General features: G+C 52.1%; 1 protein-coding gene across 1 annotated transcript in view; it reads left to right on the top strand.

Annotated features, from left to right (window-relative positions):
- LOC144730744 (agrin-like) overlaps positions 1-25,575 on the top strand; it is a 100,845-nt gene that overhangs the window by 48,991 nt on the left and 26,279 nt on the right. Inside the window, exons 6-25 of the mRNA XM_078611466.1 lie at positions 821-1,063; positions 2,427-2,657; positions 3,230-3,436; positions 5,787-6,014; positions 8,266-8,469; positions 9,077-9,280; positions 9,782-9,933; positions 10,630-10,738; positions 11,853-11,942; positions 12,155-12,319; positions 13,409-13,552; positions 14,657-14,778; positions 15,837-15,942; positions 16,442-16,900; positions 17,066-17,185; positions 20,164-20,282; positions 20,956-21,061; positions 22,123-22,242; positions 23,206-23,361; positions 24,557-24,755. Of these exons, the coding sequence (XP_078467592.1) occupies positions 821-1,063; positions 2,427-2,657; positions 3,230-3,436; positions 5,787-6,014; positions 8,266-8,469; positions 9,077-9,280; positions 9,782-9,933; positions 10,630-10,738; positions 11,853-11,942; positions 12,155-12,319; positions 13,409-13,552; positions 14,657-14,778; positions 15,837-15,942; positions 16,442-16,900; positions 17,066-17,185; positions 20,164-20,282; positions 20,956-21,061; positions 22,123-22,242; positions 23,206-23,361; positions 24,557-24,755 (3,484 nt within the window). The remainder of the gene's footprint in view (positions 1-820; positions 1,064-2,426; positions 2,658-3,229; positions 3,437-5,786; positions 6,015-8,265; positions 8,470-9,076; positions 9,281-9,781; positions 9,934-10,629; positions 10,739-11,852; positions 11,943-12,154; positions 12,320-13,408; positions 13,553-14,656; positions 14,779-15,836; positions 15,943-16,441; positions 16,901-17,065; positions 17,186-20,163; positions 20,283-20,955; positions 21,062-22,122; positions 22,243-23,205; positions 23,362-24,556; positions 24,756-25,575) is intronic.

Genomic DNA, 25,575 nt, shown 5'->3' with positions numbered 1-25,575 from the left:
ACATGCATCCGACAAAGTCCCATCACAAGGGAGAGAGATAAATAAGTAGACAAAAAAATGTTTGACCGTATTGAAACGGCTGTACGCCGTGTGGACCTGAAAACTCAATTTCCCTGTACAAGAATCAGGGGGAAACCATGTGGGTTGACACGGTATGAGTATTTGGTGACTGGCTGAGACTATCGGACTCACTACCCTTTGAGAACCCGGCTTGAACTTGGATCTCGGCAGTGCCAGCTCAACGAGCTGACCTCACAGCCACGCAGTCGCCCCTTCACAGTTGTAGTCGTGCTGTCGGCATCGAGTCAAGAGATGAAGAATCCTTTCAAAACTCTTGCCCCGGGCTCTGCACTCCCCCCCCTCCATCTGATTGCCTGCCGGCCTGTAGATACGCAGTGTGCGGTGTTCGTAAAGTTTTAATTGTGGAAACTGGCCGGTGTTTATGCGTTGTTCCCCGCACTTGCGTTTGGTTAATTGCTGTGAGCAATGCGGTGTGAACCCACCCTTTCACACACTCTGTCCACCCTTTACGCTCGGCTGTTTGAAAATATTCATACAGGTGTGCTGAACCCAATGCAGAAGGTCCCTGGATTTGATTATCCGCGAACCTCATGGGCCGCAACCCTAAACCGCATCCACCACACAAACCATGGGTAGCAGCAGATGTAGCCACGCAAAAGTCACGTGATTTACAGAAGGCTTGAGCTGATTTAGATGAATAGGTAAACTCTCTCGGACGGTTGGAACATGCTGTACGTACGGTTGGACGTCTTTCGCACCACTACGTAGCCAACCGTGCCAACCGCCGTCTGGTCCGCAGGTGCCAAGGACCCGTGCGAGGGCGTGCGCTGTGGCTTCGGGAGCGTGTGCGTGGCGTCCGCCGGTCTGCAGCGGGCGCGCTGCGTCTGCCCGACGGAGTGCCCCCCCTCCTCCTCCTCGTCGTCGTCCTCGTCCGGCACCGTGTGCGGTAGCGACGGGCGGGACTATCCATCCGAATGCGAGCTCAACCGCCAGGCCTGCGGCGCCGGCAAGGTCGTCTACAAGGTGTTCGACGGGCCCTGCGGTAAGCGACCGCCACCGAGGCCTGCGCCAGGCTTTGTTTGAAGGCGGGAAGCGATCGTGATGCGGGGTGAAATCGCGTAAAAGCCAGAAGAATTGGGCCATACCGCGGTGGCGAGATGTTAACTACCTCGCCTGGTCTACAGAAGGGCGTGGTTTCGATCCCGACCCTGACACCTGTGTATTTGGAGTTTGCATGTTCTCCCCGTGGTAGCGTGGATTTTTCTCTGGTTTTGCTATCCACATGTTGAATTGTGCGTTTAGAGTACTTGGCTACTGCTATAGATTTAAGCCACTTAATTGGGCTATCATTTGTTGGCCAGGTCATTGAAAGAGAGCCAGATAGCTCAGTGGGCCTTGCATCATGATTATAGTTTAAGTCACGGAAAGCTTTGCTGGTGATTGGGGTGTTCCAGCATACTGCAAGATGTATTATTATTCTGCTTGTTTTACCCATGAAAGCATCACTGAGAATCAAGTTTCTAATTTCGGTAGAGTCCTGCCAAGTTTTAGCAGTGGGTGCCGATGTTGCTGCGATAGTGCAACCCTGATTTGCAGGACATTTTCAGCATTGGGGGTGTTTTGGCCAACACCAATTAAATTATGTGCACGTGTTTTGTTAGCTTTGGGAAGAAACCGGAGAACCCGGAGGAAATCCATGCAGAGCAAGGGGGAGAGGAGAGAGAACGCACAGACTCCACACGCGTAAAGGGCGCCGGATTCGGGAATTAAACCCACCGCAAGCGCAACCCTGCGGAAAATATTGTTTTACACAGTAAATTCACATGTGCACGTGATCCGGCAGTGGCAGCGGACGCCAGTAAATGTTGGGAGCCAGCAAAAACGCGCACGTGCAGTACAGCGGGTAGCGCTGCGCTACGAAGCCGGCGATCGCGAGTTCGATTCCCACTCACGGCCAAAATCGGTGACGATTATCTGAACCGGTCCTGGGCATCGCCTAGGTCGACTCAGCCTCAAATGAGTATCTGGTTCGGTGTGTAAACATCATCACTGGGGAGACAAAGGCGGCGGGCGTGGTGCTGGCCACCTACCCCATCGTGTGCCGTGCCGGCCTTCATAGGTGCTACTCGCTAACAGCACTCGCCTCAACAGTCTATTAAGGATACACGGGGGGGGGATCTTTGTTTCGTCTTTTTACCGCACCGTACGCCACACAGAGACAGCTACCATCAGGTCGGCTCCGAGACGTTCGCTCCGTCAACGGCGCGTGGTGCGAATCCAGGTTGTTTGTTTGCCATTCCGATCTGCCATCACGATCCAATGTCGGCATCGTCCTGCCCTGCCCACCGACCGCCTCTCCCCTCCCATGCATCTTCCGCCTGCCCTGTCCCCCCCCGTCCCCCCAGACGCTTGCAAGGCGACGCGGCGCCTCTCGGATTCCGGGCGGCTGTGCCGCATGGAGGCCGGCACGCTGAGGGCGGTGGTGAGCCCGGACCCGGCGCTGTGCCCGCCGGGGCGAGGGCCCGTGTGCGGCGACGATGGCGCCACCTACCCCAGCGAGTGCGCGGTCGTGCGCACCGCTGCCCTACGCGGGGTGGCGCTCGCCAAACTCCACGACGGGGCCTGCACGCCCGCCGGTAAAGGGGCGCGCTCGTGGCCACGGCGAGTGGCGAGGTTCCCTGGGATGCTGTCGGGTGATTTGGAGGCAATTCGCCCTCTGGCAGCAGTGATAAAAATAATAGCGGAGGGGATGAGGAGGTGCGACGCTCACAACGACGAGTGGAGCCCCGGGCAGATCAGAATCAGAATATTTATTTAGACTGGAGGAATCCGTCTGAGCTATGAAGCTCTTTTTCACCGATGCCCAGTATAGAACTCAGCGAGGTGACCGCGGTGGGGAACACAGGTGGTGCATCTGCTGGTCGGTCCAACTCGCGGCACCTGGGTCTGTCCCTTGACTTCCTGCACCTAGGATGGCACATCAGTCAAGCCACGGCACCTGGGCCTATCCCGAGAACTTCCAGCAGTGAGCCTTCAACACGTGATGTCCCCTGCCACTCGATGTGCTGTGGCCTCGATTGACAGAAATCAATTTCTGCTCTGGTCCATGGACTATTTTTTGTTCTGGCCCATGGACTAAACAGTGCATTTGATGCCCCCCCCCACAATACCACACCCCTTGCCTCCCGCCGCGCCCCGCCGCACACAGACCAGTGCAAGGAGAAGTGCCAGTTCAACGCGGAGTGCTCAGTGCGGAACGGCGTGGCGCGCTGCTCGTGCGAGCGCCTCGTGTGCGAGGGCCGCTGGGCCCCGGTGTGCGCCGGCGAGCAGCGAACCTTCGCCAACGACTGCGAGAGGAAGAAGGCTGAGTGCCTCGAACGGCAGAATCTCCCGACCATCGCCAAGGGGCCTTGCGGTACGCAGGGGGTGGGACGAGGGCGCGAGGGGCAGCAGTCTTGTCTGAGGGGTGGGGTGGGTGGGGGAAAGTGATTCAGACGGCGTGGGAAAACACAGACAAGTAGGAAGGCAGCCTGAGCCGGCGACAACAATCAATCGCCCAAGCTCTGTGGTCCCATATTGGGAGGATTGGTTGTTGATGCTATACATGTATACTGCACACGTGGGTGGAAACCCGAGTGCATGGAGGAAATTCCTGTAGGAGAGGAGATGGTGCTATGATCGTTACTCATTCCGTTTGGCGTTTGGGATTTGTTTAAAGTTTGTTCAATATTTACTGTCTTAGCTTTATTGAGTTTTTGCAAAGGCTACAATTTCAATAATTTTTAAACCAAATACAGAACCATTAATGCATCCTTGTCTCAAATCACTCCTCTTCAATCCGCATAATGGCCTCGTTCCTAGAACGTTATGTCTTTATCGCTAGATTCAAGGTTAAGATGGACTGCCCTTTTCAACGGGGTCACACCACAAAGGCAGGGCTGCCTGAGGATTTGGAGAAGACACGACTTAGGGTTTCCCGAATTTCGGATGAGGCCTCGTGGCTCAGAGGTCAGAGCGCAGAGCTTCCTAGTAAACACAAAACGTTGGCCCAACGGTTCCAACCACATGCCAACGTTGGTCCAACGTTGAACCACCGGTTCCAACCACATGCCAACGTTGGGACAACGTTCTTCCAACGGTTCCAACCACATGCCTCTGTTGGTCCAACGTTGAACCAACGGTTCCAATCACATGCCAAGGTTATTCCAACGTTGAACCAACGGTTCCAACCACATGCCAACGTTGGTCTAACGTTGAACCAATGTTAGCCCAACGGTTCCCATTAAGCCAGGCTGTGTCTGCTTCAAAAAGATGCTGGAGGTAGTTGGGCAGAAAATGTCAGCCTCAATGAAGATCTTTCTTTGATAAATATTTATCACAGTTGCGAAAAGTTGTGGCGTAAATGTTGAAATATCCAAAGTAGACTACAGATTTTTTTTGATAACTTTTGCTGCTTGAAAACTAACCGCCTCCGTTCTTGACCCTTTGTCATCATCGTCACCTCATCAACCAATCGCACCTCATCCATCACGTGATGCCACCATCTTTTTGTTGTTGTCATGGCGACCGATGCATGCCGTAACCACAGCAACCCTCGCTTGCCATGTCCCTTCGTCACATGGTCCGTTCGTGTTGCTTGCAAACGTTCTTAACCCTTTTACTGATTTAAAAAAAACGAACTGTTTTTTTTCCTTGAGGTTTGTCTCTTTCCTTCTTGTTTTCCCTTCTAACCCTTGCCGTCTTGGAGAGTTCTGTGCCCGACAGGTAAAAACTATAATTATTGAAACTTTTACAAATATTTTATCCAAAAAAGAAAAGAAATACACGGTCAAAACAGTGTCAGCAGAGGGCAGTGCAGAAACATGCAGAGTTTCCCCCAGCACCTATGCTCCCGGCATTGACCGTCGTGGTGAAGTATGGTCAGACAGCCCTCCACAGCCTGCACAGCGTGAGAAGGCCCTCATCCTGCACTGGATGGAGAGAATGGGGCTGTTCATGTGCAGAGTGAAAGTCGATCTTGCCACGTTATATATCCTGAGCCTCGGTGGTCTTGAGCCATTGGTGGAAGTTCCACATTCCTATGCCGAGGCCAGGTTTAGGTCATCCTCTTCCACGTAGAACCCGGGGGTATAGCGGTTCGTGCAGGGTAATCGATTGATGCCGGTTCTTAAGCGACGTGATACGGCGCGTCAAACTGTGTCTCTAAATTTCGACTTTTTTAAATTCCTTTAAACTCTATTTTAATGAGTTTTCGTGGTTCCTGCAGCCACTAGAGGCCGCTACATTTTACCGTAATGTTTTTTTTAATATGATCGATTATTGCATTGTTTGCGTTCAATTGCAACCCTGAATCGTACTGATTATCTGAATTTTCTGGGGAGAAGGGATTGAATGGAAGGCACAACTGTATACTTGAAGATATATCAATGATTTGACTAACTTTTTGTTGGAATGCACTCACCCACATATTCATATACTGTACACGTGTGTATGTACACACACATGCACACATATATACACGTGCACACACACTTGTTTGAATACACCTACGCAACACACGCACTTATGCACACACACGTGAATGCACTTAAACACATACGCACATTCAAGCACGCACACACACACACTCAAACCTGTACGTACACAAACTCACGTACACTTATGCACGCACACCCATGAATACACTTAAACACATATGTACAATCAAACCCGTGTGTACACACACACACACGCACGTGTCCCCTCTGCCCTCGCCCTCCCTGTAGACGCTTCCACACCGAGTCCTTGCGCGGGCGCCGTGTGCAGCTTCGGCAGCTCGTGCACGGTGCGCGAGGGCACGGCGCTGTGCGAGTGCCCTGCGCCGTGCCCCGAGGTGCCCTACGACCCCGTGTGCGGCACGGACGGGCGCACCTACCCCAGCGCCTGCGCGCTACGCTCGGCCGCCTGCGAGCTGCGCGGCGGAGACGTGAGGATGGCGAGACGTGGGCCATGCGGTAAGAGGGCCCACCACTGGCTACCGGCAGCCATCACACCTCGTCACGCATGCGCCGTATGGCTAGCGGGCTGAACGGTTTGGGGGGAAAATATCCACTTGCGATTTTTCTGACAGATATTGCGATTTGCGATGACATTTTTTTTAAGAGAAGCTTCAGTTCAATATTCGCTGCTATTTAAAATGTGTGATGGAGCATTGCCACATGATACCATCAACATTTTAACTGCTCTAGAAATTCTAATGCAAGGATGAAAACTTAAAAGATGTGAATTGCTTCCAACATGTATTTATTAAAACTTTTCATTGAAATAGAACAATCAAACAGAACAATTGTTAAGTTACATATATAAAGTTAAAGTAAGAAAAAAGAAAAAAAATCTAATAAGAAAGTAATTGGACTTTTCAAATCGCAAAAAAAATCGCAGCCTTTCCGATTTGCTAATCGCATTGTTTCCAATTGCGATTTCGATTTAAAATCAATTAATCGTTCAGCCCTACCGCATTCCCCGTCTGGTCTGCCCCACCCGCCCTGGCTACAATGAGGGCACAGAGCCCGAGGGTGCAGGTGGCGTGGGGATGGCGGGGATGGCGAGACATGACCCCCACCCCCTCCTCCCGGCCAAATCGATTGGGCAGCATTCGTTCAAACGCTGACGTCTGAACGAAAGCTGCCCAATCGAAAGCTGCCCAAGTGCCTGTCTGCGTGGACCGGGTGTGCGGCGGTTAGCTACGAACCCGGGGACCCGAGTAAGATTCGGGTTTTTTTCAGTTTCATGTATTAGGTATAACCCTGTGAGCCATGCGGCTCTTGACTCGGGTGCAACCGCAATGAAACAAAAACATGAACAAGAAACATCTTAAAGTGACTACACGCAACAGAAAAATCCTGGGTACCTGGGTCTCCCCCCTATGTAGACTCAGCCTCAAATGAGTACTGTACCTGGTGAGATGCGTAAATAACACCACTTCGGAGACAAAGGCGGCCGGGCGTGGTGCTGGCCACCCACCCCCTCGTGTACCATGCCGGCCTTCATAGGTGCTCGCTAACAGCACTTGCCCCAACAGTTTGTTAGAGACTCAACTGGGGAAATGTGTATTTGTATGCTCTCCACTTGGTCCTGCGTGGGTAGATTCCACGGTTCTCCAGTTTCCTCCGACAAGCCAACGTAACTGGCCTTGGCCAAGCGTGCTGAAAAATAAACGAAAGCAAACTATTTTTTATATTGCCAGGTAAGGCCCACTGAGCTATGTAGCTCTTTTTTAGAAGCGACCTGGCCACGGATTATAGCTCAACGAAGTTGCTTATCGTCACATGGAAATGTATAGCAGCCAAACACTCTAAACGCGTGACGTTTATTCTAAATGTGGAGGGAAAATCCGGAGGACCCGGAGAAAAATCCACGCGACCACGGGGAAGAACACGCAAACTCCAAATATACAGGCGTCAGGGTCGGGTTAAAACCCATGACCTTCTATATACCAGGCGAGGGAGTTAACATCTGACCACTGCGGCCCCCCCGCCGCCCTGTCGCTTGGGATCACACGCAGCAGAAGCAACACGCTCAAACCCCAACTGTGAACATAGCTGGGCGGGACCCTCCTGAACAAGTGTCTCGTTGAGGCTCTCCCGAGTAAATAAGCAACTTAAGTAAATACAACTACTGCTAGAATTGCAGGTTCATCCGTTCCCCCTCCCCCCCTAGTGTGTGGTGTATCGGGGGCACTGGGCGGTAAATCCACGTGCGTCTGTGTGTGGGGAGCGGTAGTGTAGCGGTTAGCGCTACGAATCCGGCAACCTGAGTTCGATTGCCGCTCACGGCCACTAACAAGAGTTACGAATATTTGAACCGATCCTGGGCCACCCCGAGGTTGCCTCAAATGAGTACCTATGTGTAAAGTTCAAGTTCATTTATTAGGTATAGCCCTGTGAGCCATTCGGCTCTTGAATCGGGTGCAACCACAACAAACAAAAAACAAAAACATGAACAAAAAAACATCTTAAAGTGAATATGTGACTAAGTGCAAACAGAAAATCCAAGAAAAGACAGCAAAATATTGCAGAAAATAAATCACCGTACACCAACGCTGTGTGCAAAAATCCCAGTGGGATGCAAGTCAAACAGCCACTGGGGAGACAAAGGCGGCCCGGCGTGGTGCCAGCCACCCACCCCCTCGTACGTCATAGGTGCTACTCGCTAACAGCACTTGCCCCAACAGTCTGTTGAGGCTACCTTTGTGCGTGTGCGCAGGCCGGTGTGTGCCGGCGTGCCGGCTGGGCGCCGTGTGCCAGGAGGGCCCGTCGGGGCCGCGCTGCACCTGCGCCCGCGCCTGCACGCCCGTGCCGGCGCCCGTGTGCGGCACGGATGGCAACACGTACGGCAGCGAGTGCGAGCTGCGAGTGCGCGCGTGCGAGCAGCAGGTCGACATCTCCGTGGCCAGCGCCGGCACTTGCAGTGAGTCCGCGGCCGGCCACTCGTGCGGGCGACCACCATCGTTCACGTGATTGTTTTGCTCGTTGACGAGCGCGTTCCATCTTTTAAGTCGTGGCTTGTTCGTTCAATCAGTCGTTCGTAGATATGTGCCACACGTGTGTGTGTGTGTACACGTGTGTGTGTGAGCGTGTATTCCGTGTATATTACAGGTGTGTGTTACAGGTGCTCGCTGACAGCACTTGCCCCAACAGTCTGATGAGGCTATACGGGAGATATTTATCTTTGTTATCAGAGTGGTAGTGCAGCGGTCAGCGCAATACGCTACGAACCCAGCGACCCGACATTATTTCATTTCCCCCTCATCACCTACAATAGTGACGATTATCTCAACCGGTCATGGGCCTCCCCTGTTCGGCTGCTCCTCAAACGAGCACCTGGTGCGATGTGCACACATCGCCGCTGCGCAGACAAAGGGCGGCCGGGCCCGGTGCTTGCCGACCCACCACCTCGCAGGTGTGCCAGCGTTCACAGGCAGCCCGCCACTCGCTGACAGCACTCGCCCCGACAGTCCGTTGAGGCTATCGTACAGCCGGCGGTTCTTTGTGTGTGCGCGTGCGTGCGTCACCAGAGCCCTGCGGCGCCGCGGGCGAGGTGTGCAAGCTGGGCCGGGTGTGCGTGAACGAGGCGTGCGCGTGCCCCGAGTGCGGCCCCCAGGGCTACTCCCCGGTGTGTGGCAGCGACGGCGTCTCCTACGGCAACCCCTGCGAGCTGCGCGCCGTCGCCTGCGCCACCGCCGTCTCCATCTCCGTCGCCAAATACGGGCCCTGCGACGGTAACACCGCCCTGCGCGCTACTCCGCTGTTCGCCCCTCCACCAACACCCGCCCCCGAACGTTCCTCCGCCCACCGCGTACCCCCCGAACCGTGATCGACCCCTGCGTGACGTGAAACCACGGGCAGAAAATGTCCCAGCTGCGTTTTTTTTTTTTCCCGTCTAGGTTGCGTCCGTCGGTTTCAGGGCCCTTTGTAGTGGGGCCGCCGCTACGGCAGACGCGGTCGCTGTGACGTCGCCGGCGTGTTCGTTGGGGAGGGTTGTTCCCGTGATTCCGAACATCACGTGGCATTAACGTCTCGTGGCTTTGGGTTGTAACTAAACCACGAATATTACTTTTTTACACTTTTATTATTTCCGTGTAAAGTCTACGAATGATGTTTCCTGCGCAGTCTCGTTTGGAATTCGCGGCTAGTCTGCCCCTTGCTCCTTATTTACGCACGAAGTGTCCATCTGCCTTTCTCCACGTGTCCCTCTGCACCGCCGTCATCGCCGCCGGCAGACGAGGTGTGCGCCATGTCGGGCTCGGGCGACGGCTCCGGCGACGACTGCCAGGAGGTGCGGTGCCAGAAGTTCGGTGGGCAGTGGAGCAGCGACGACGAGGACGGCGTCTGCGTCTGCTCCCTCTTCTGTGGCCTCGTGCCCGACCGGCCGGTGAGTGGGCAAGATGGGCACGATCTCACCCACGTAGCCTTCAACAGGTTGTTTGGCACAAGTGCCGTTAGTACCTCGGTATACGTCGTTGATTCGTTCCAGAAGGTAGGACTTATACCGAAAATATCATATACCAAACGAATTTTTCCAATAACAAATAAAGGGAAAGGAAATAATCCGTTCCAGAGTATAAGAAATTATATTTTATCTGGCATATTATACATTAATGGGGTTGTATACAATAATTTAGACACTACTTATTACTAAAATGCATACATAAATTAAATAAATGCATACATAAATTGAAATGAAAATAAAATTTTACGTCACTTTACCTTTCTGAGAGGAGTTGATAGCCTACGAGGATGGTGGTGAGGAAGGAAGGGGAGGAGTCGTGAACGGGGCATACACGGGTATGCGGTGACTCATCCCGACCCATACAAGTTCTAGCAAGCGCGTCGTATCCCAAGCAAGACGTCGTATCCCAAGATATTTTTTTCTCGTCAAAACACGACGTATACCGAATTCGACGTATTCCAAAGCGGTTGTATTCCGAGGTACCACTCTAGAAGCACCTATTGATTTACACCGACAGACGGACATCTACGCACAGACACACTTAGATACAGACACAAAGACGTTTGTGAACCCCTTCTCCCTGCCGCCACCACCCCCCAAACCCCCGCTCGTCAACAGCTGTGCGGCTCCAACGGGCGGACGTACCGCAACGACTGTGAGAGAAAGAAGGCGGCGTGCGAGCTGATGCGCGACATCCACGTGGCCAAGAGCGGCCCGTGTGGGACGCGTGAGTGAGGCCTCTTGAGCTTACACCGGGGGGGTGGGGATCGGAGGGAGGCAGCAAGGGGAGAGAGGAGAGGGAGTGAGGGGAGCGAGGGAGCAAGGCGAGGGAGGCAGCGAACGAGGGGAGGGTGTGAGGGAGATTGTGAGGAAGCGATCACTCAGCCCGCTGTGACCGATGCATGGCGGCTCGTGCCGGCCGCGTGCGGTTGAGGTTTATGCGCACGTGCAGTTTGACACACGTGTGTACTTTACACGCATGCAGGATTATTATTATTTTTTTCTGACACTCCTACTGCGCTCGTTTATTACCCCAGTAGCGACGGAGGGAGGTAAATGGAGAAGGGAATAGAAAGTTTTATCATTATCAACGCGTGTGACGTCACTCCACGTCGACCAGCACCCATCAATAATCATGAACAAGTGACGTCCTCCAAATGGACACCTCCCCCCCATTAATAATAATTAGCGGGTGATGTCACTCCACATGGGCGGGCGAGGCGCCTCCTCCCCACTCCTCAGCATCAACTTACAACCCTCACTACAAAGGCAGAACCCTCCGTAGCGTTATTGAGACATCAAAGTAAAAGGACGTCATGATGAACAAGGGCTTATAACCTGTAAATGAAATAGGTCTGTGTCACCGCGGCCTCACAAATTGCACACGAATGAATGCAATGAATATCACGTCGCGGTCTGCTTTTCCCTTGCAACTTTCGGATTTACTACAATACACCTGTCCTTGGATGGCAAAAGGCGAGTTAAATATAACAATTACGCTCCTTTACCCAGGAAAGGCTCACCGAGTCTCAGGGAGGGTCCTGCCACGTTTCCGCAGTAGAGGGGCAATATTGCTAAACGTGATCCCAATTTTCAGGTAATTTTTCAGCATTGCGTGATGTAAAGCTTAGACGTTTGTCTATTTTACACGCGTGTTCAGTTTGCACATTTACGTACGTTGCACTCCTGAAGATGCCCACAGAAGTGCGTGGCTAAAGCTTGGTGAGAAAAAAAACTCAACAAATGCTCGAAAAACGGACACCCAACACCATGGACCGGTTGCACGTGGATTAACGAGCGGACTGTGAACGTGCTCGCGTGTTCGTTGTTTCGTTTTGCAGAAAGGCCGAGGCCTTGCAAGGAGACGCTGCACGGATGCTGCCCAGACAACTCCACTGCCGCCCTGGGCATTGGTTACGGCGGCTGTCCCGGTAACACCTAGCGTTCCCTCCCAACCGTGTCGGCAAAAACAACAACAGCAAACGTCAAATCTCACTGCCATTGTTACGTTAATTCCTACACAAGTGATTGCTGTACCATAATGAAGACAGACACGATGGAAATACGTATGTTAATGTGAATGAAGGTCACCGTAAACCATTCTCTGTTCACTGCTTGATCGTTGTGTGCCGCCCCTCGTAAGGAATATGTGGCTGCAACAGGATTGGCTCCCTGGGCGCGACCTGCGACCCCGGAAGTGGTCAGTGCGTGTGCCAGCCCGGGGTCGGCGGGGTCAAGTGTGACCGTTGTCTCCCCGGTTTCTGGAATTTCCGGGGGATGGTGTCGGAGCAGCATGCCGGATGCACGCGTGAGTCACGCAGAGCCTAGCCCGGGCCCGAACATATCCCTAATCCCCCCTGCTCTAAAACCTATAGCAACCGAAAGCCTAAACCCGAGCAATGTTTCTATAGAACTGCTTTTTCGTGTTTAGTTTGTTGTCCTTCCCCCACACCTCCGACTAGCACGGTCGACCACGTACGGTGCGAAAGAAGTTCAATATACAATCTGTTCTCCTATAACGCGGTAGTTGCGTTCCTGAAGAACACCGCGTTATGGAAAAATCACATAATATATTAACCTTATGGCGGTACCCCGGGGTACCATAGTATCCCGGCTCTCGCATAATGTCCGTGATGCAGTCATTTTTAGTCTGTTGATGGTCGGCGATGCGGCAATCGACTCATCTCGACGAGCTTTCCACGATGCACTATTCAAAGTTGAAATTCTCCTGTACAACTGGTAAATGATGGGTGCTTCATCGGTCAGGGAGCTAAGCCATAACCACTGGGATATAGGTTTTAATCTAGGTTACAGCCACTTGTAATTTAACTGGGTTCTCAAGTGCATTTGATGGTTTAAGCCCAGTCACCAATAAATATATGTGTAGTGGGTTCAACTGAGACGTACTCTTCAACTCGGAGGCAGCGTATTTTATTCTTAAACACAGCAGGACAACTTAACACAACGACCTAGGGTGGTGACCACCCCTGGCTATCTCCGTAACAACTGCTAACGCGAGCCGGGGCTAACAGCATCCTGCCCGTACCACGTGCTTGAAGACTCGCGAACCGTAGAATGTAGAGAAAGGTTTTCTTCCCCGGGATGGACAACCAAGAGCCCTCTCGGGATTCGGCTTATATTCTCTCCGGCATGGCCGGCTTCACCACTGGCCACACCTCCCTTCCAGAACCTTCACGAAGAACCTCGGTTCCATCACGTGCCCCTCACAGCCCCCTCCTCGGAGGCCCCTCTGTTTCCTTAACTGGTCACGTGTCCATCCGGGTCATAGGCGAGCAGACTGCACATACATACAACAACCCGAACAACAACCCAAATCCGTGCGATAACCCTACACCCTACGACAATAACCATGTGACCCTAACCTGCTCGTGAGCAGCGTGCAGCTGCAGTGTGGCCGGCTCGGTGGAGGACGCTTGCCATCAGACCACGGGGCAGTGCTCGTGCCGGGATGGAGTCTTCGGCGTCAAGTGCGACGTGTGCCCAAAGGGACGGACGCTAGGGCCCTCCGGCTGCTCGCAAGGTAATACCGGGGCGCGGCACGGGGGACCAAATGTCTGTACGTACGTTGAACTTCTTTGTGTGTGTGTATGTTGAACTTCTTTGTGTGTATGGATGTTGACCTTATGGATGATATTGGTCGCGAAAGCCTACGTGTTAAACTGCTTGAGAGTGTCGGAATCGTGCGTCCGAAACTGTGGACGTGCCAAATTATCCCAGCCGGTAATTTTTTCGCCTTGCTTGTACTTCCTCGTTTGTATTGCTCTCCGTTTCTATCTCTCTCCCGTGGGTATGGTTGTAGTTCATGCCAGTCGCTTGAACATAACGTTGGCACGTCGTTTACATCTCTCTGGCACACACCATAAATGATCGATCCTTACACGCACGATGCCTTTGCATGTATCTCGCGCGTAAGAATGAGGTTTTAAATTCGCAAAGTATGCCTGAAATCTGCGTGTTAGAGCGTGGAATTAATCAAGAGCCGGCCTGCCTTATTTTGGGCATTCGGGCGACACGCTTGCCTCACAGCAATAAGTTGCCGGGTTCGATTCGGCACTCGAGCGCCTCACGGTGTATGGTTTGTATGTTCTCTCCCTGCTCTGTTTAAGTTTCCTCTGACTTCTACGGTATCCTTCCACAGCTAAAAACACCACACAGTGTAACTGGATATCGGCCAAACATGGCAATGCTGAAAAATAACGCCGTGAATTACTCGCTTGGGATCGCACACAACGGCAACGTCACCCCCTGTTGCAAAAACTTGGCAGGGCCCTCCTTAAAGAGAGTCTTGAGACTCAGTGATGCTTTCCTGGGTAAACAATCGTGATAACAACACAATAATAATAATTACATTCTATTCATCCATCTCTATTCCTTCCTTCTTGTTTCTCTGTCGCTCCTTGACCACGGCCGCAGGCTACCGATGCTGACCATATGTGGCGGGTCGCTCTTACAGGTCGTGCTTCCGTTTGTCGCTGCCGTTGACAAAATACAACAACGGTGAATCACATTAACTAGCACGGTTGGCTACGTACGGCGCAAAGGAAGTTCAACATACGTACGTGCGTAAACCAGTCGGCCCACAACGCAGTGCGTGCGGCGTCGCGTGCCCCCCTTCCTCCGACAGACGCGGCGCCGTGGTCGTGCAGCGGCGTGACGTGCCGCTACGGCGCCGTCTGCGTCGACGGGGGACGGACGCCGACGTGCCAATGTCCCACCGATTGCAACCTCTTCCTCACCGCGCGCCAGGTACGAGACGGCCAAGTATGAGTTTGGTGGGGGGGGGGAGGGGTGCGGGGGTGGTACGGGGGGGGGAGGGTCATGGGAGAGGTGAGTCTGGGGAGCTAAGCCACGAGGGTTGAGTCCGTGTGACTGTGCCGACAAAGTTCATTCCGCGGGAGCACCTCGCGATGTCGGCTTGTGGAGAACGATTCTACGGTGCTGGGAGTTGAGTCTCTGTTACATTGCTTACCCAGTTTGCGGTAAGTTCTGGCATGGAACTTTTTTTGCACCATACGTAGCCAACCGTGCCAATCGGAGGTGAGGGGGAAGGATGGCAAAATAAAACAGTTCCAAAGAAATGAGTTTTCAATCTAGATTTTTCATTTTTAAGTTTGTTGCTCTCTTCAGTTTGCAAATTTTCCTCCTGCGATGTCCAGTAGCTGCCGCCGCTGCCGACGGTCCTGGGCTGTGGTTGTCCTCGTAACAGAGCCGCGTAGCTCGATGACGCCTCACCGACTAAAGTAACAACGTGACGGTTCGGTGAAGGGGGGAGGGGGTGTGCCACTGCGGTTCGGTGGTCAGCGCACCGCACTTGCAGTGCAGAGGCCGCCGGTTCGATCTCCCGGCGCGACAGTTCAAACAACGCTTCAAGTCTCTTAAACCCTCACGTCCACCCAGCGGCAGAAAAACGAGTTCACCACAGCCGGCCGGCGGGTCACATGCGGTGGGGTAAAGTGTGGACACTCCAATCTCTTCCGAGGCGCCTGACGAGCGCGGACTAGTAGGCCCCAAATACCATTCCAGAGCTCCCTCCGGCAGCGGAGAGGCAACTATGGGCTGTAGGTTCGAGGTTGTAGGGCCCGAATCTGACGGTTGAGTTTGTGGATGGAGTGTGGAGGTTGAAGTGAGGGGTTGAAGCCCCGGTTACAAGGGGCATGAATTGGTGAGTGAACAGTTAACGGGCAAAGTTAATGGGATCTGAGTCTGGGGACAAACTCAACCCTCGCGTGGGGTTGAGCCAGAAGATGGGGTGGCCAAATCGACCGTCGGGCACCGAATGTCGCGGTGGGTTTTTCGGTGGGCAGGTGTGCGGATCGGACGCGGTGACCTACGCCAACCGGTGTCAGCTGCGCCTGATCGCGTGCCGGCTCGGCAAGGACGTCTCGGTTGAGCACGACGGGCCGTGTGCCGGTGAAGCCTTCGCACAACAACAACAAACATAACAAACAACAAGAACTGCAACACAAACATATCAATGCACAACAACACAAATATATGAACAAACGTAGCAACACAACAACTGGAACACAAACATATGAACAAACAACAACACACATATCAACACAACAACTACAACACAAATTATCAAAACAAAAACAAACATACCAACAAACAACACGCTGCTGGAAAAGAGCTATATAGCTCAGTGGGCCTTATCTGGTAAAATAAAATGAAGAGTGTATTGTTTAGTTTATGCATGCAGCGCCTTTCTGCCACAAATCTGCCACTCAACGCACAATTAACACATAAACACTCGATGTAAAATTTGAAAATGCAAATGAATGACAAAAAATATATATATACTTACACGTTGCAGTGAACGTCGACTGAAATTGACTATCGGTTAGATGTGCCGAAAAATCTCGCGAAAGAAAAGTTTGTAATCGTCGTCGTCATCGTTTTTGTTCAGTGCCGCCCCCTCCGTTCAAGATCAAGCTGTCCTCGCTTCAGCCCATCATGCCGCGTGCGAGACCACCCACGGTGGCAATCCCTCCGCCCACGGGCCTCCTCGAGAACCTGCCGTGGTTTCCAGCGAAACCCGCGCCGGCGGTGATGCCACCGACGAGACCCCCGCCGCCCGCCGCCGTGAAACCGCCTGGGGTGGTGCCGCAAAAGGGGACCGTCGAGGCGACAACGAGGAAAACCACGGCCGCCGTCGGCGTCGCCGTGGCTACACCGACGGCAAAGGCGGCGGTGACGAAGGCAAAACTGACGACGACCACGGAGGACTGGTTTTTCGACCCGTGGCAGGTGGAGGCCGGTTCGGGGGTCATGGGCATTCCGCTGCCACTGCCGCCCTTCGCGGGCCTCACTGACGAGGAGCAGAGCGGAGACGGCTCAGACAACGAGGGCAGCGGAGACTTTCACGGTGAGTGTTTGTGTAAATACGTTCTACGATGACAACGGTATAGGTTGTCGTCGTCGTCGTCGTTGTTGCTGCATGCTTGTCCCTCCATATCTCGTAAATGTATTACAGGTTAATTGAATTGCAAATTTTTTTAAATTACTGTGGATTTGCTGGGTTTTTTTTCAGGCATGCAGGCAGAAGAGCAGATAGCCCCTGAGCTTAAGTCCAGCTGTGAGAACACCAAACATGGCTGCTGCCCGGATGGAAGGACCCTGGCCGTCTATGCCAACAAAACCGGCTGCCCACGTGCGTATCACCCCGGTGACCCCACCACACGATGGTGCAAAACATGGACTGGGCCCAACTGAAGCCTCTTACACTCCCACTCTGCCGAACAGTCTACCAGTGAACACGCCAACTTTGGGCCAACGTTCCGTGTTTACTGGGTTGCGTTTGAGTGGGGAGATGGTTTCAGTGACGAATGACTTATTTTCTTGTGGTTGGACGGGGACACGGCAGAGACGCTGCATTGATTGTACAAATCAGGCACATTCCAGGTGATTTAGCGATAAGCTCATCTATTTAACCCTGCTATAAATGTGTAAAGGAGTCCCTGGGAGGCATCCATTTCAACAAAGGTAAGTCTTTATTTTCAGAGAGTCGGTACAGCTCCGTTGAACCCAGCCGAGTTGCACTCCGCCTTGGTCACCTTCTTTCAGTCTTGTCCCAGCCTCCTGCCCCGAACTGAGTTTGTGCTCCCTCTTATATACCCTCCTTAGGCCCCGTCCCCAATCAGACCGTCTCAACGTAGACCAACAACATGCTCTTAATTAAGTCAACGTGTGCATTCCCCGATATTTCCCCCTGCAGTGTCCCACACCTACGCGTCAACGTGTGCATCGACCATATCTCCGATATACAGCCCCCTACAAATGTATAAAAGTTAACCCTCCTTCATTTTGTGTCCAAGTCACTGAAATAAATTTGGGTGGGGGGGGGAAGACAAAATAGATGTACATCTTTTTAACAATTTAAAAAATATATGTTTTTTAATATTACACTTTTAACACACTCTGTTAAGTCTTTCCCACAAACTAAGCATACAGATGGCAAAAGGTAAAGGTCTTTATTTGTTTCAAGTTGCCATAAGTGTTTCAAATTCCATATCGTATACATATCCATTCGTCTTCTCATCGGGTACTGTGGCATTTTCCATCCATTTATCGCCAATTTCCCATAATACACCTTGTTTGTATACCACTACCACCATCATCAATGTTTTCTGACCATACGCTTCAAATCAACATCTTTTCCTACTACTAACCAATAACAACCACAATACTCTAAGTGTCTGTCTTTTCTTACAGCAGAATCCTTTAATTTCTCTCGACATTTATCAAAACAAAAACCCTAAACCGAGTCCAGATTTGGTTTATTATTGCTCTTAGGCATGGCCAAGCCATCCCCACAGTGACCAGGGAAAGTTGGTCCACATGCAACCCCTAACCCAGTAGACATGCAATGTTTGGTGTGGTTGAAACCGTTGGACCAACGTGGGGCCAACATCGGAATGTGGTTGGAACCGTTGGACCAACGTTGGGCCATCGTTGCCATGTGGTTAGAACCATGGGGCCAAAGTTTGGCCAATGTTGGCATGTGGTTGGAATCGATGGACCAACGTTGGGCCAACTTTCACACGTGGTTGGAACCGTCGGGCCAACAATGGCCCAACGTTCCATGTATACATGGAAAACACTAGGTAGGCTAGGCAATGTAACGACCAGAGTTAATTGTCTCATTGTCCTGCTGCTGTCAAACATAATGTGGCCACAATGTTGACTCTCTTGAGTTGGTGGCCAAAGACAAGGCCGTGTGCATGAATACAACGCGGTCCGGCGATGTCGTGTCACCTGCGAGGCATGATGGAAGGAGCAAGCCTGAGGCGGTCACAACCGTGCCAGTTTGCCACCTAGGAATCTCGTTTCTCAGTCGTCGCGCTTTGAACTCAACTTCATGTGCAAATCTGAGAACGGCTGTTTTTTGACTGTGAAGGCACCCACCCCACCCCACGGACTTGACGACTGGCTCTTTGCGTACCGCATTCGGCAAACCCCGACGGCGGTCGTCAGTTGGGCCGAACGCTTGCCGATGGGACGCGGGGCAATCAAAATCGCTCAATTCTATTGTTCCAGGCCCGGTTTTTCCAATGACTAATAATGGCCGCTCGAATAAATGGCCGCACGAATAAATGGCCACTCGAATCAATGGCTGCTCGAATCAATGGCTGCTCGAATAAATATAGATTTTTTTACTTTACAAGAGCCCGGTACAGAGCGCGAATAATAAAAATGGAAGGGGCACAGAAACATTCCGTGGGCTGAAGCTCGAAACGCAGTGCTCATGGGGGGATGGAGGAAATGGAGAGAAATGGGCTCGCCATCCCACTCACGTAGGGACTGCAAGCGGGAGCATGGACTTTTTTATGAGGGGAATGGAAGGCGAGGGAAAAGGAGCAAAGGTGAGGGGGAAAAGGGTGGGTGGAGGGTACAAACACAAGGTCTCCCAAATAAAGTAACCTAAACTCGCCAAGTGAACCTATCATCGAAATGAATCCCGCAGAGCGGTGATTACCACACGTCTATCCGAAGGGTGACACCATGAACGTCCATCCACTCCCCCCAACAAAATTGTCGATTCATATGCGTGCAACTTGATGCGTGTGTTGCGAGCGTGATAATCGATGGATCGGTTACAATCGTTACAGGCCCACCGTATTTATGCGCAGGTAAGATAAGCGTCGGGTCCAGAACGAGCATTTTTAACGAGCCACGCAGCAGGTTTAGCCATAGCATATGCGAAGCGCAGTCTTGTCTTAGTTCGGGTTTATTTATCAAGATGCATATGAAGCAATTTGTCGTAACGAAGTGCTTTTTGTGTTCAAACGAATTACAAATGTCCTTTTTTTCCTTTCCTTCTGCAGCACAATGTACCCTTACATGCCTTGCGTTTTGATAAGACAGATATAAACACTCACTTGGACGATGCTCAACTGCCAATTGCTCACGTTACGAGGCAGATTGAGTGTGATAAAAATAACACTCCGTTTCAAAGAAAATATATATCTCGTACAGCAAAAACAGCAAAGAAATTTCAGCGATTCGAACAATAACTAAATACAATAAACCCACACGTCTGCGTGGGTTGCTGTCTCCCCCCGTATCTCATCTCGTCCCATGTTGCCTCGTCCCCTCCCCCACCCCCCCCTCCGGGTACGCCACGAGCAGCCACGCGAGTCTTCGCCGGGGTTATGATCCTGGACGCTCCGCTCGCCGCCAACATGCCGGCCTTCACGCAGGAGACGAGCGAGCAGCTTGCTGAGCTGCGCGCCTCCACCGAGACCACCGTGCGTTTGGGGGGGGCTCGCACGCGGGGGGGGGGCACATACGGGGGCACATGTGGGGGCACGCAGGGGCATGCGGTGACACACGGCGTGCATCATGCCAAAACTGTCGGCGGTTCTTGAACAAGTGTATTGTGGCCCTCTTGTCTTAGGCCACCGTCCACAGCCGCCCCATGCACCCCCTCCCCGCCCCATGCGCCACTTCCCCGCCCCATGCGCCACCTCCCCGCCCCATGCGCCACCTCCCCGCCCCATGCGCCACCTCCCCGCCCCATGCGCCCCCTCCCCGCCCCATGCGCCACCTCTCCGCCCCACCGCCTTGCGCCCTTCCCCCGTGCATTCCCCACCCTCAGACTGGGTTTTTGCGTGCCCCGTCCCGCCATCCCCTGCCACGTGCTCATCAGCGTGCCTTCTGATTGGCTGCAACCCACGCGTTATACTTTTGGTAGCTTGTGGTCCATTTGCAGAAGAGTGCGGAACGTTGCAGCGGATTTGTGGTTAGTTTGCTGTATTCGCAGTAAATCTGCGGTATTTTGAGGTAATTTTGCGGTAATTAGTAGAACCGGCTTCAGGGACACGGAGCGAAAGTCGTATATGTTTTGGACATTTAACCTTTGCCCTGCTACCTTCAAACCAATCTGATGTATTGCCCTTCCCGTCACTCCCGACCACACAGCTGTACAACCTCTTAGCATCATCCGATGTCAAGGACGATTTCAAGACCATGCAGGTGAAGCTCATTGAAGACAGCCACGTCACTTTGGAGATGCACTTTGACCCTCGTGAGTATGCCACTGACCTCGCCCCGAGTCACCGTCGTCGGCCGTTGTCTCTCCGCTGCCATTGGATGGCCTCCCCACGCCGTGACCATCCTCTCATCATTCCACCGCAGTGCCCCGCAGTGGCGAGTTGTTAACTACCTCGCTTGGTATACAGGAGGTCGTGGGTTCAATCCGTTGTCATCGGCCATTGTCTCTCCACTCCTGCACGACGGCCTCCCGACACCGTGATCGCCGTGATCATCCCCTCGAGTGACCATCCCCTCATCTCACCACAGTGGGGCACCGTATTGGCGAGATGTTAACTACCTTGCCTGGTATACAGGAGTTCGTGGGTTCGATCCCATGAACTCCTGTATACCAGGCGAGGTAGTTAACGGGCCGTGCCAGTCGCCCTTGCCTGTATATTTTGATTTTGCATGTCTCTCTCCCCGTGGTCGCGTGGATTTTTGTCTGGTTTATCCCCTCCACATTTAGAATCAACACATGTTTAGAGTATTTGGCTGCAATACATTTCCGTGTGATAAGCCACTTCATTGAGCTATCCTTTGTGGTCGGGGTCGCTTCAGAAAAATAGCTAAATAGCTCAGTGGGCCTTACCTGGTAAAATAAAAAAAATTGCTTCGAAAATAGTTCAAGTGTCCTGCGATCCCGTAATCCAGTGTTCTTAACAAATTTTGAGAGGCGGTGGGGGGGGGCACTTTCACCGATAAGACATCATCAATGTGAGTGAGGGCCGCCACGCATTTGAAACCATTGGGGGTTTGACAGCACGACGACGACGATGATGACGGTGGGCTATTTTGATATTTGTGTATTGTCGGGGAGGGGGCGCACATCTTTGAGGGGCGGGGGGCCCAATTAAAGGCCACCAGTAGCTTTGCCAGTGGGCCCGCCCGGCCTTGCGATGATGAAGAACACCGCCGTAGTCCATTTCACCCCCCTTCCACCTGGTGCACAAGCTCCGGCTCTAAAGCGGCGAGGGCGCTCCTCCCGCACGGGCCGTGCCAGTCGCCCTCGCCGTTTTTTTGACGACCCTCGCTCTGCCGCTCCCGTCTCTCTAGAAACTCGGTTCTCCCCGCGGGACGTCGAGAGAGCGCTCGTCAAGCAGCTGATATCGTCGAGGAGAAGGCCGATCAACGTGAAGCGGCCAGAGGAAAAAAACATCAAGATTGTGGATTACGGTACGTGGAGGTAGAGAGGAAAGGGTTTTGAGATTGGGGGGGGGGGGTTTGTTTAATGTGTAGCAGCGGATGGTGGGTCCCGTTTCGTAGTGGTAGTTTGAACATCTTAACACCTGTTTTATTGCCAGAAAGGGTAAACCCTGTTCTTCTTACTTTTTGATTCTTTCGGTAAAGTCACGTCGGTGAAAATAAAATAAAAATAACTAAATCACCACAGTTTTTATTTTAATTTTATTTTCACCTTGCAGTCATGAAAACTTCAAACCTGTTAATCTTTTTCATTCTTTGATCCTGGCAAAAAGATCCCATAATATAACTGCTCACCCTAAGCTTTTAATGCTCTGATACGTGTGGCATTGTCTTTGTGCTGTTCGCCTTTTGGCGTTCTCCGGTCTGACACTTGTGAGACTAGGCCATAAAGAAGGTTGTCTCTGGTGTAGGCCAATCAGTTTCAAAGACAATGCATACATTATCAGAACCATGTTTTTTTGCATGTTCACCACAAGTATTGGGTTTAAACTAGATTCGAAGCTTTCGTGACTGCAGGAATTACTCTTTGGTTCTTTCGGTAAAGTCACGTAGAAAGAAATAAAATAAAATAATAGGATACGACGTTTCGATTGCAACACAAGCAACCATCATCAGGTACAAATGAATGAGAAAACAAACCTAGTAAACTTGGAAATATAACGCAATCCAACACAGAGAGTCGGCCAATATATATGAGGGCAAGAGGCGGCGTAAAACGTTGGGTACGTGTGCAAGTAAGCTCAAAATGTTGGTCGAACAGTGACATAAACACACGCGGGCTGAAATGAATCTGACAATTACAGATTTAACTCCTCATTTGTGAGCACAGAAGTGAAGCACAAATGATTTAAATGTAAAAACTGCGTGTGTTCAAATTCATATACATGTTTTTCACATTTTTCCCTCGCCAAACTTCTATTCTTTTTTCATCAGGCAGCCTCAAGGACGGTTCGAAGAGCGTCACGGCAACTGCCGCCCTGGGGCCCTGCGACCAGAACCCCTGCCTCCATGGCGGCAGTTGCGTGCCCAACAAGAGCGAGTTCTTCTGCTGCTGCCCGCTGGGGCGATGGGGGAAAGTGTGCGAGAGCGGTACGGTCCCCGCACCCACACGAGCGCCAGCGTCGACTAATATCGATCCCCGCCCACCCTCCTCCACCACCAAGTAACGGTCCCCCCACAGGAACATATATTTGGCGAATATTTTTAGCCCCGGGTTTGGGTTACTTCGTCACAATGACAAAAAAAAGGGGGTGCACATTTTTAGATGGGGGGTCCCAATATTTATGAGGGGCAAACGAATGTTAATTCCTGGTTGGACAGACATTTTCTCGCAGCGGTGATTTAACCTGCGTGCCAGGCGCACAATGGCGCCTCTTTGGTTCTTTTGGTAGAGTCACGTGGAAAGAGAAAATAAACAATTAAATAATAGCATACGACGTTTCGATTGCAACACAAGCAATCATCATCAGGTACCAAATGAAAGAGAAAACAAAACCTAGTAAACTTAGAAACATAATGTAATACAACACAGATAGTCGGCTGACATAACAGTCAACACCCTACCTGGTTGATTACGTTCTTCCAAAGATTGCTAAATTTAAAAGAGAGATTAAACACAGAACAGGAGACACATAGACAGACACGTAAGCAGAGAGAGATAACACAGAGACACACAGAGAGAGACACACACATAGGCACACAGAGAAACGACGCCTCTGTGTCGAGGCCTTAAATAGAGAAAGAGGGGGGCAGAGAAGGAGGGGGGGGTTGAGAAATTAGCATGTCAATGAGAGACATGGCGCTATAGCAGGAAACCAAGAGCAGAGAGGGTTTTGTTTTCTCTTTCATTTGTACCTGATGATGATTGCTTGTGTTGCAATCGAAACGTCGCATGCTATTATTTAATTTATTATTTTCTCTCTCTACATGACTTTACCGAAAGAACCAAAGAGTAATTCCTGCAGTCACGAAAGCGCCAAATCAAGTTTGAATGACGCTGTTCGTCGATTGAAATAGATTATATGGCTCACGATGCGAGCGCACTGTGGTGGCTGTACACGTCTGTAATCCGGCATGGCAGACGTGAGGGTCAGTAGATCACCGTGTGCGTTGAGTCGGGTGCCCACATCCTGGCTCGAGGAGGTTACTGCCTGGGGAGGGGGGGGCGGGGTGGTGACGCTGCGATTATTTATTCCAAGTTGTGTGGTAAACGTAACAAACCCTCACTGTCCCATCCCGCCCCCGTCCTGTCCCGTCCCATCCCGCTCGCTCGCGATGTTCACAGAGATCAGCTTCTTCGACCCGTTGTTCATTGGCATGTCGTACATGGTGCTTGGCCTGGGCAGCATACGTCTGTCCCACAAGACGCACCTCAGGCTGGGCTTCACCGCCTCCCAAGGAAACGGCCTGCTCCTCTACGCAGGAGAAGCGTCCGGGCGAGACTTCATCTCGCTCGCGCTCGTCGATCACCACGTCGAGTTCCGGTGGGGATACCGCGGCCCCCCCTTTCCCCCCCTTCTCAAGCCCCATACCCCCCTTCCCCCTACATGCCACAATGTAGGCCCTTCACCCAGCCGCCTGTGCTGTTGACTCCCTGCAACCGTTCTGTTCAAGTCCAGGTTCAATAACTTTCTTCTATTTTTCCTGCGAGAGGTTAGGCCCTGGCTCGCGTGTGTATATGTATATATATACATGTGGGAAGCGGTAGTGTAGCGGGTAGCGCAAACCGGCAGAGACCCAAGTTCGATTCCCGCTAATGGGTAACACCAGTGATGATTGTGTGAACCGGTCATGGGCCTCCCCTAGGTCGACTCAGTCTTAACTATGTATCTGATGCAATGTGTGAATATCTCCACTGGGGAGATAAATGCGCCCGAGCGTAGTGCTGCCACCCACCCCCTCGTGTGCCGTGCCAGCCTTCATCGGTGCTCGCTTGCAACACTTGCCACAACTGTCTGTACAGGCTATACGGGGGGACCTTTGTCTTTGTTATCTATATATATGTAACGGTGTTATTGGGCCAAGATGCACCGTTCTCATGCGGTAACCGGCAATACCGGCCTCATGCCAATAGGGGGCAACAGAAGGGCTGAGCCCAGTGCTGAGAGTCTGCACGCCCTAGGGTCCAACGGTTACCCGATGGACCAGAATGTAAAAGTAGCAGACCCCAGGAGGGGGGCTGGGGGATTACATCATCCCCCGATCCTTCTCGAAGGTTCGAGAAGGAAGGCGTGGCCAGGGCGGAGCGAGCCACGGCTCTGTATAAAAGCCGGACCTCTGGACGGTCCCGGCAGTCTTTGCCCA

This window comes from Lampetra planeri, chromosome 36, assembly GCF_965212315.1.
Source record: "Lampetra planeri chromosome 36, kcLamPlan1.2.h2, whole genome shotgun sequence".
Classification (NCBI taxonomy): Eukaryota; Metazoa; Chordata; class Hyperoartia; order Petromyzontiformes; family Petromyzontidae; genus Lampetra; species Lampetra planeri.
Note: the sequence above shows the minus strand (reverse complement) of the source record. Positions and strands in the feature narration are given on the sequence as shown.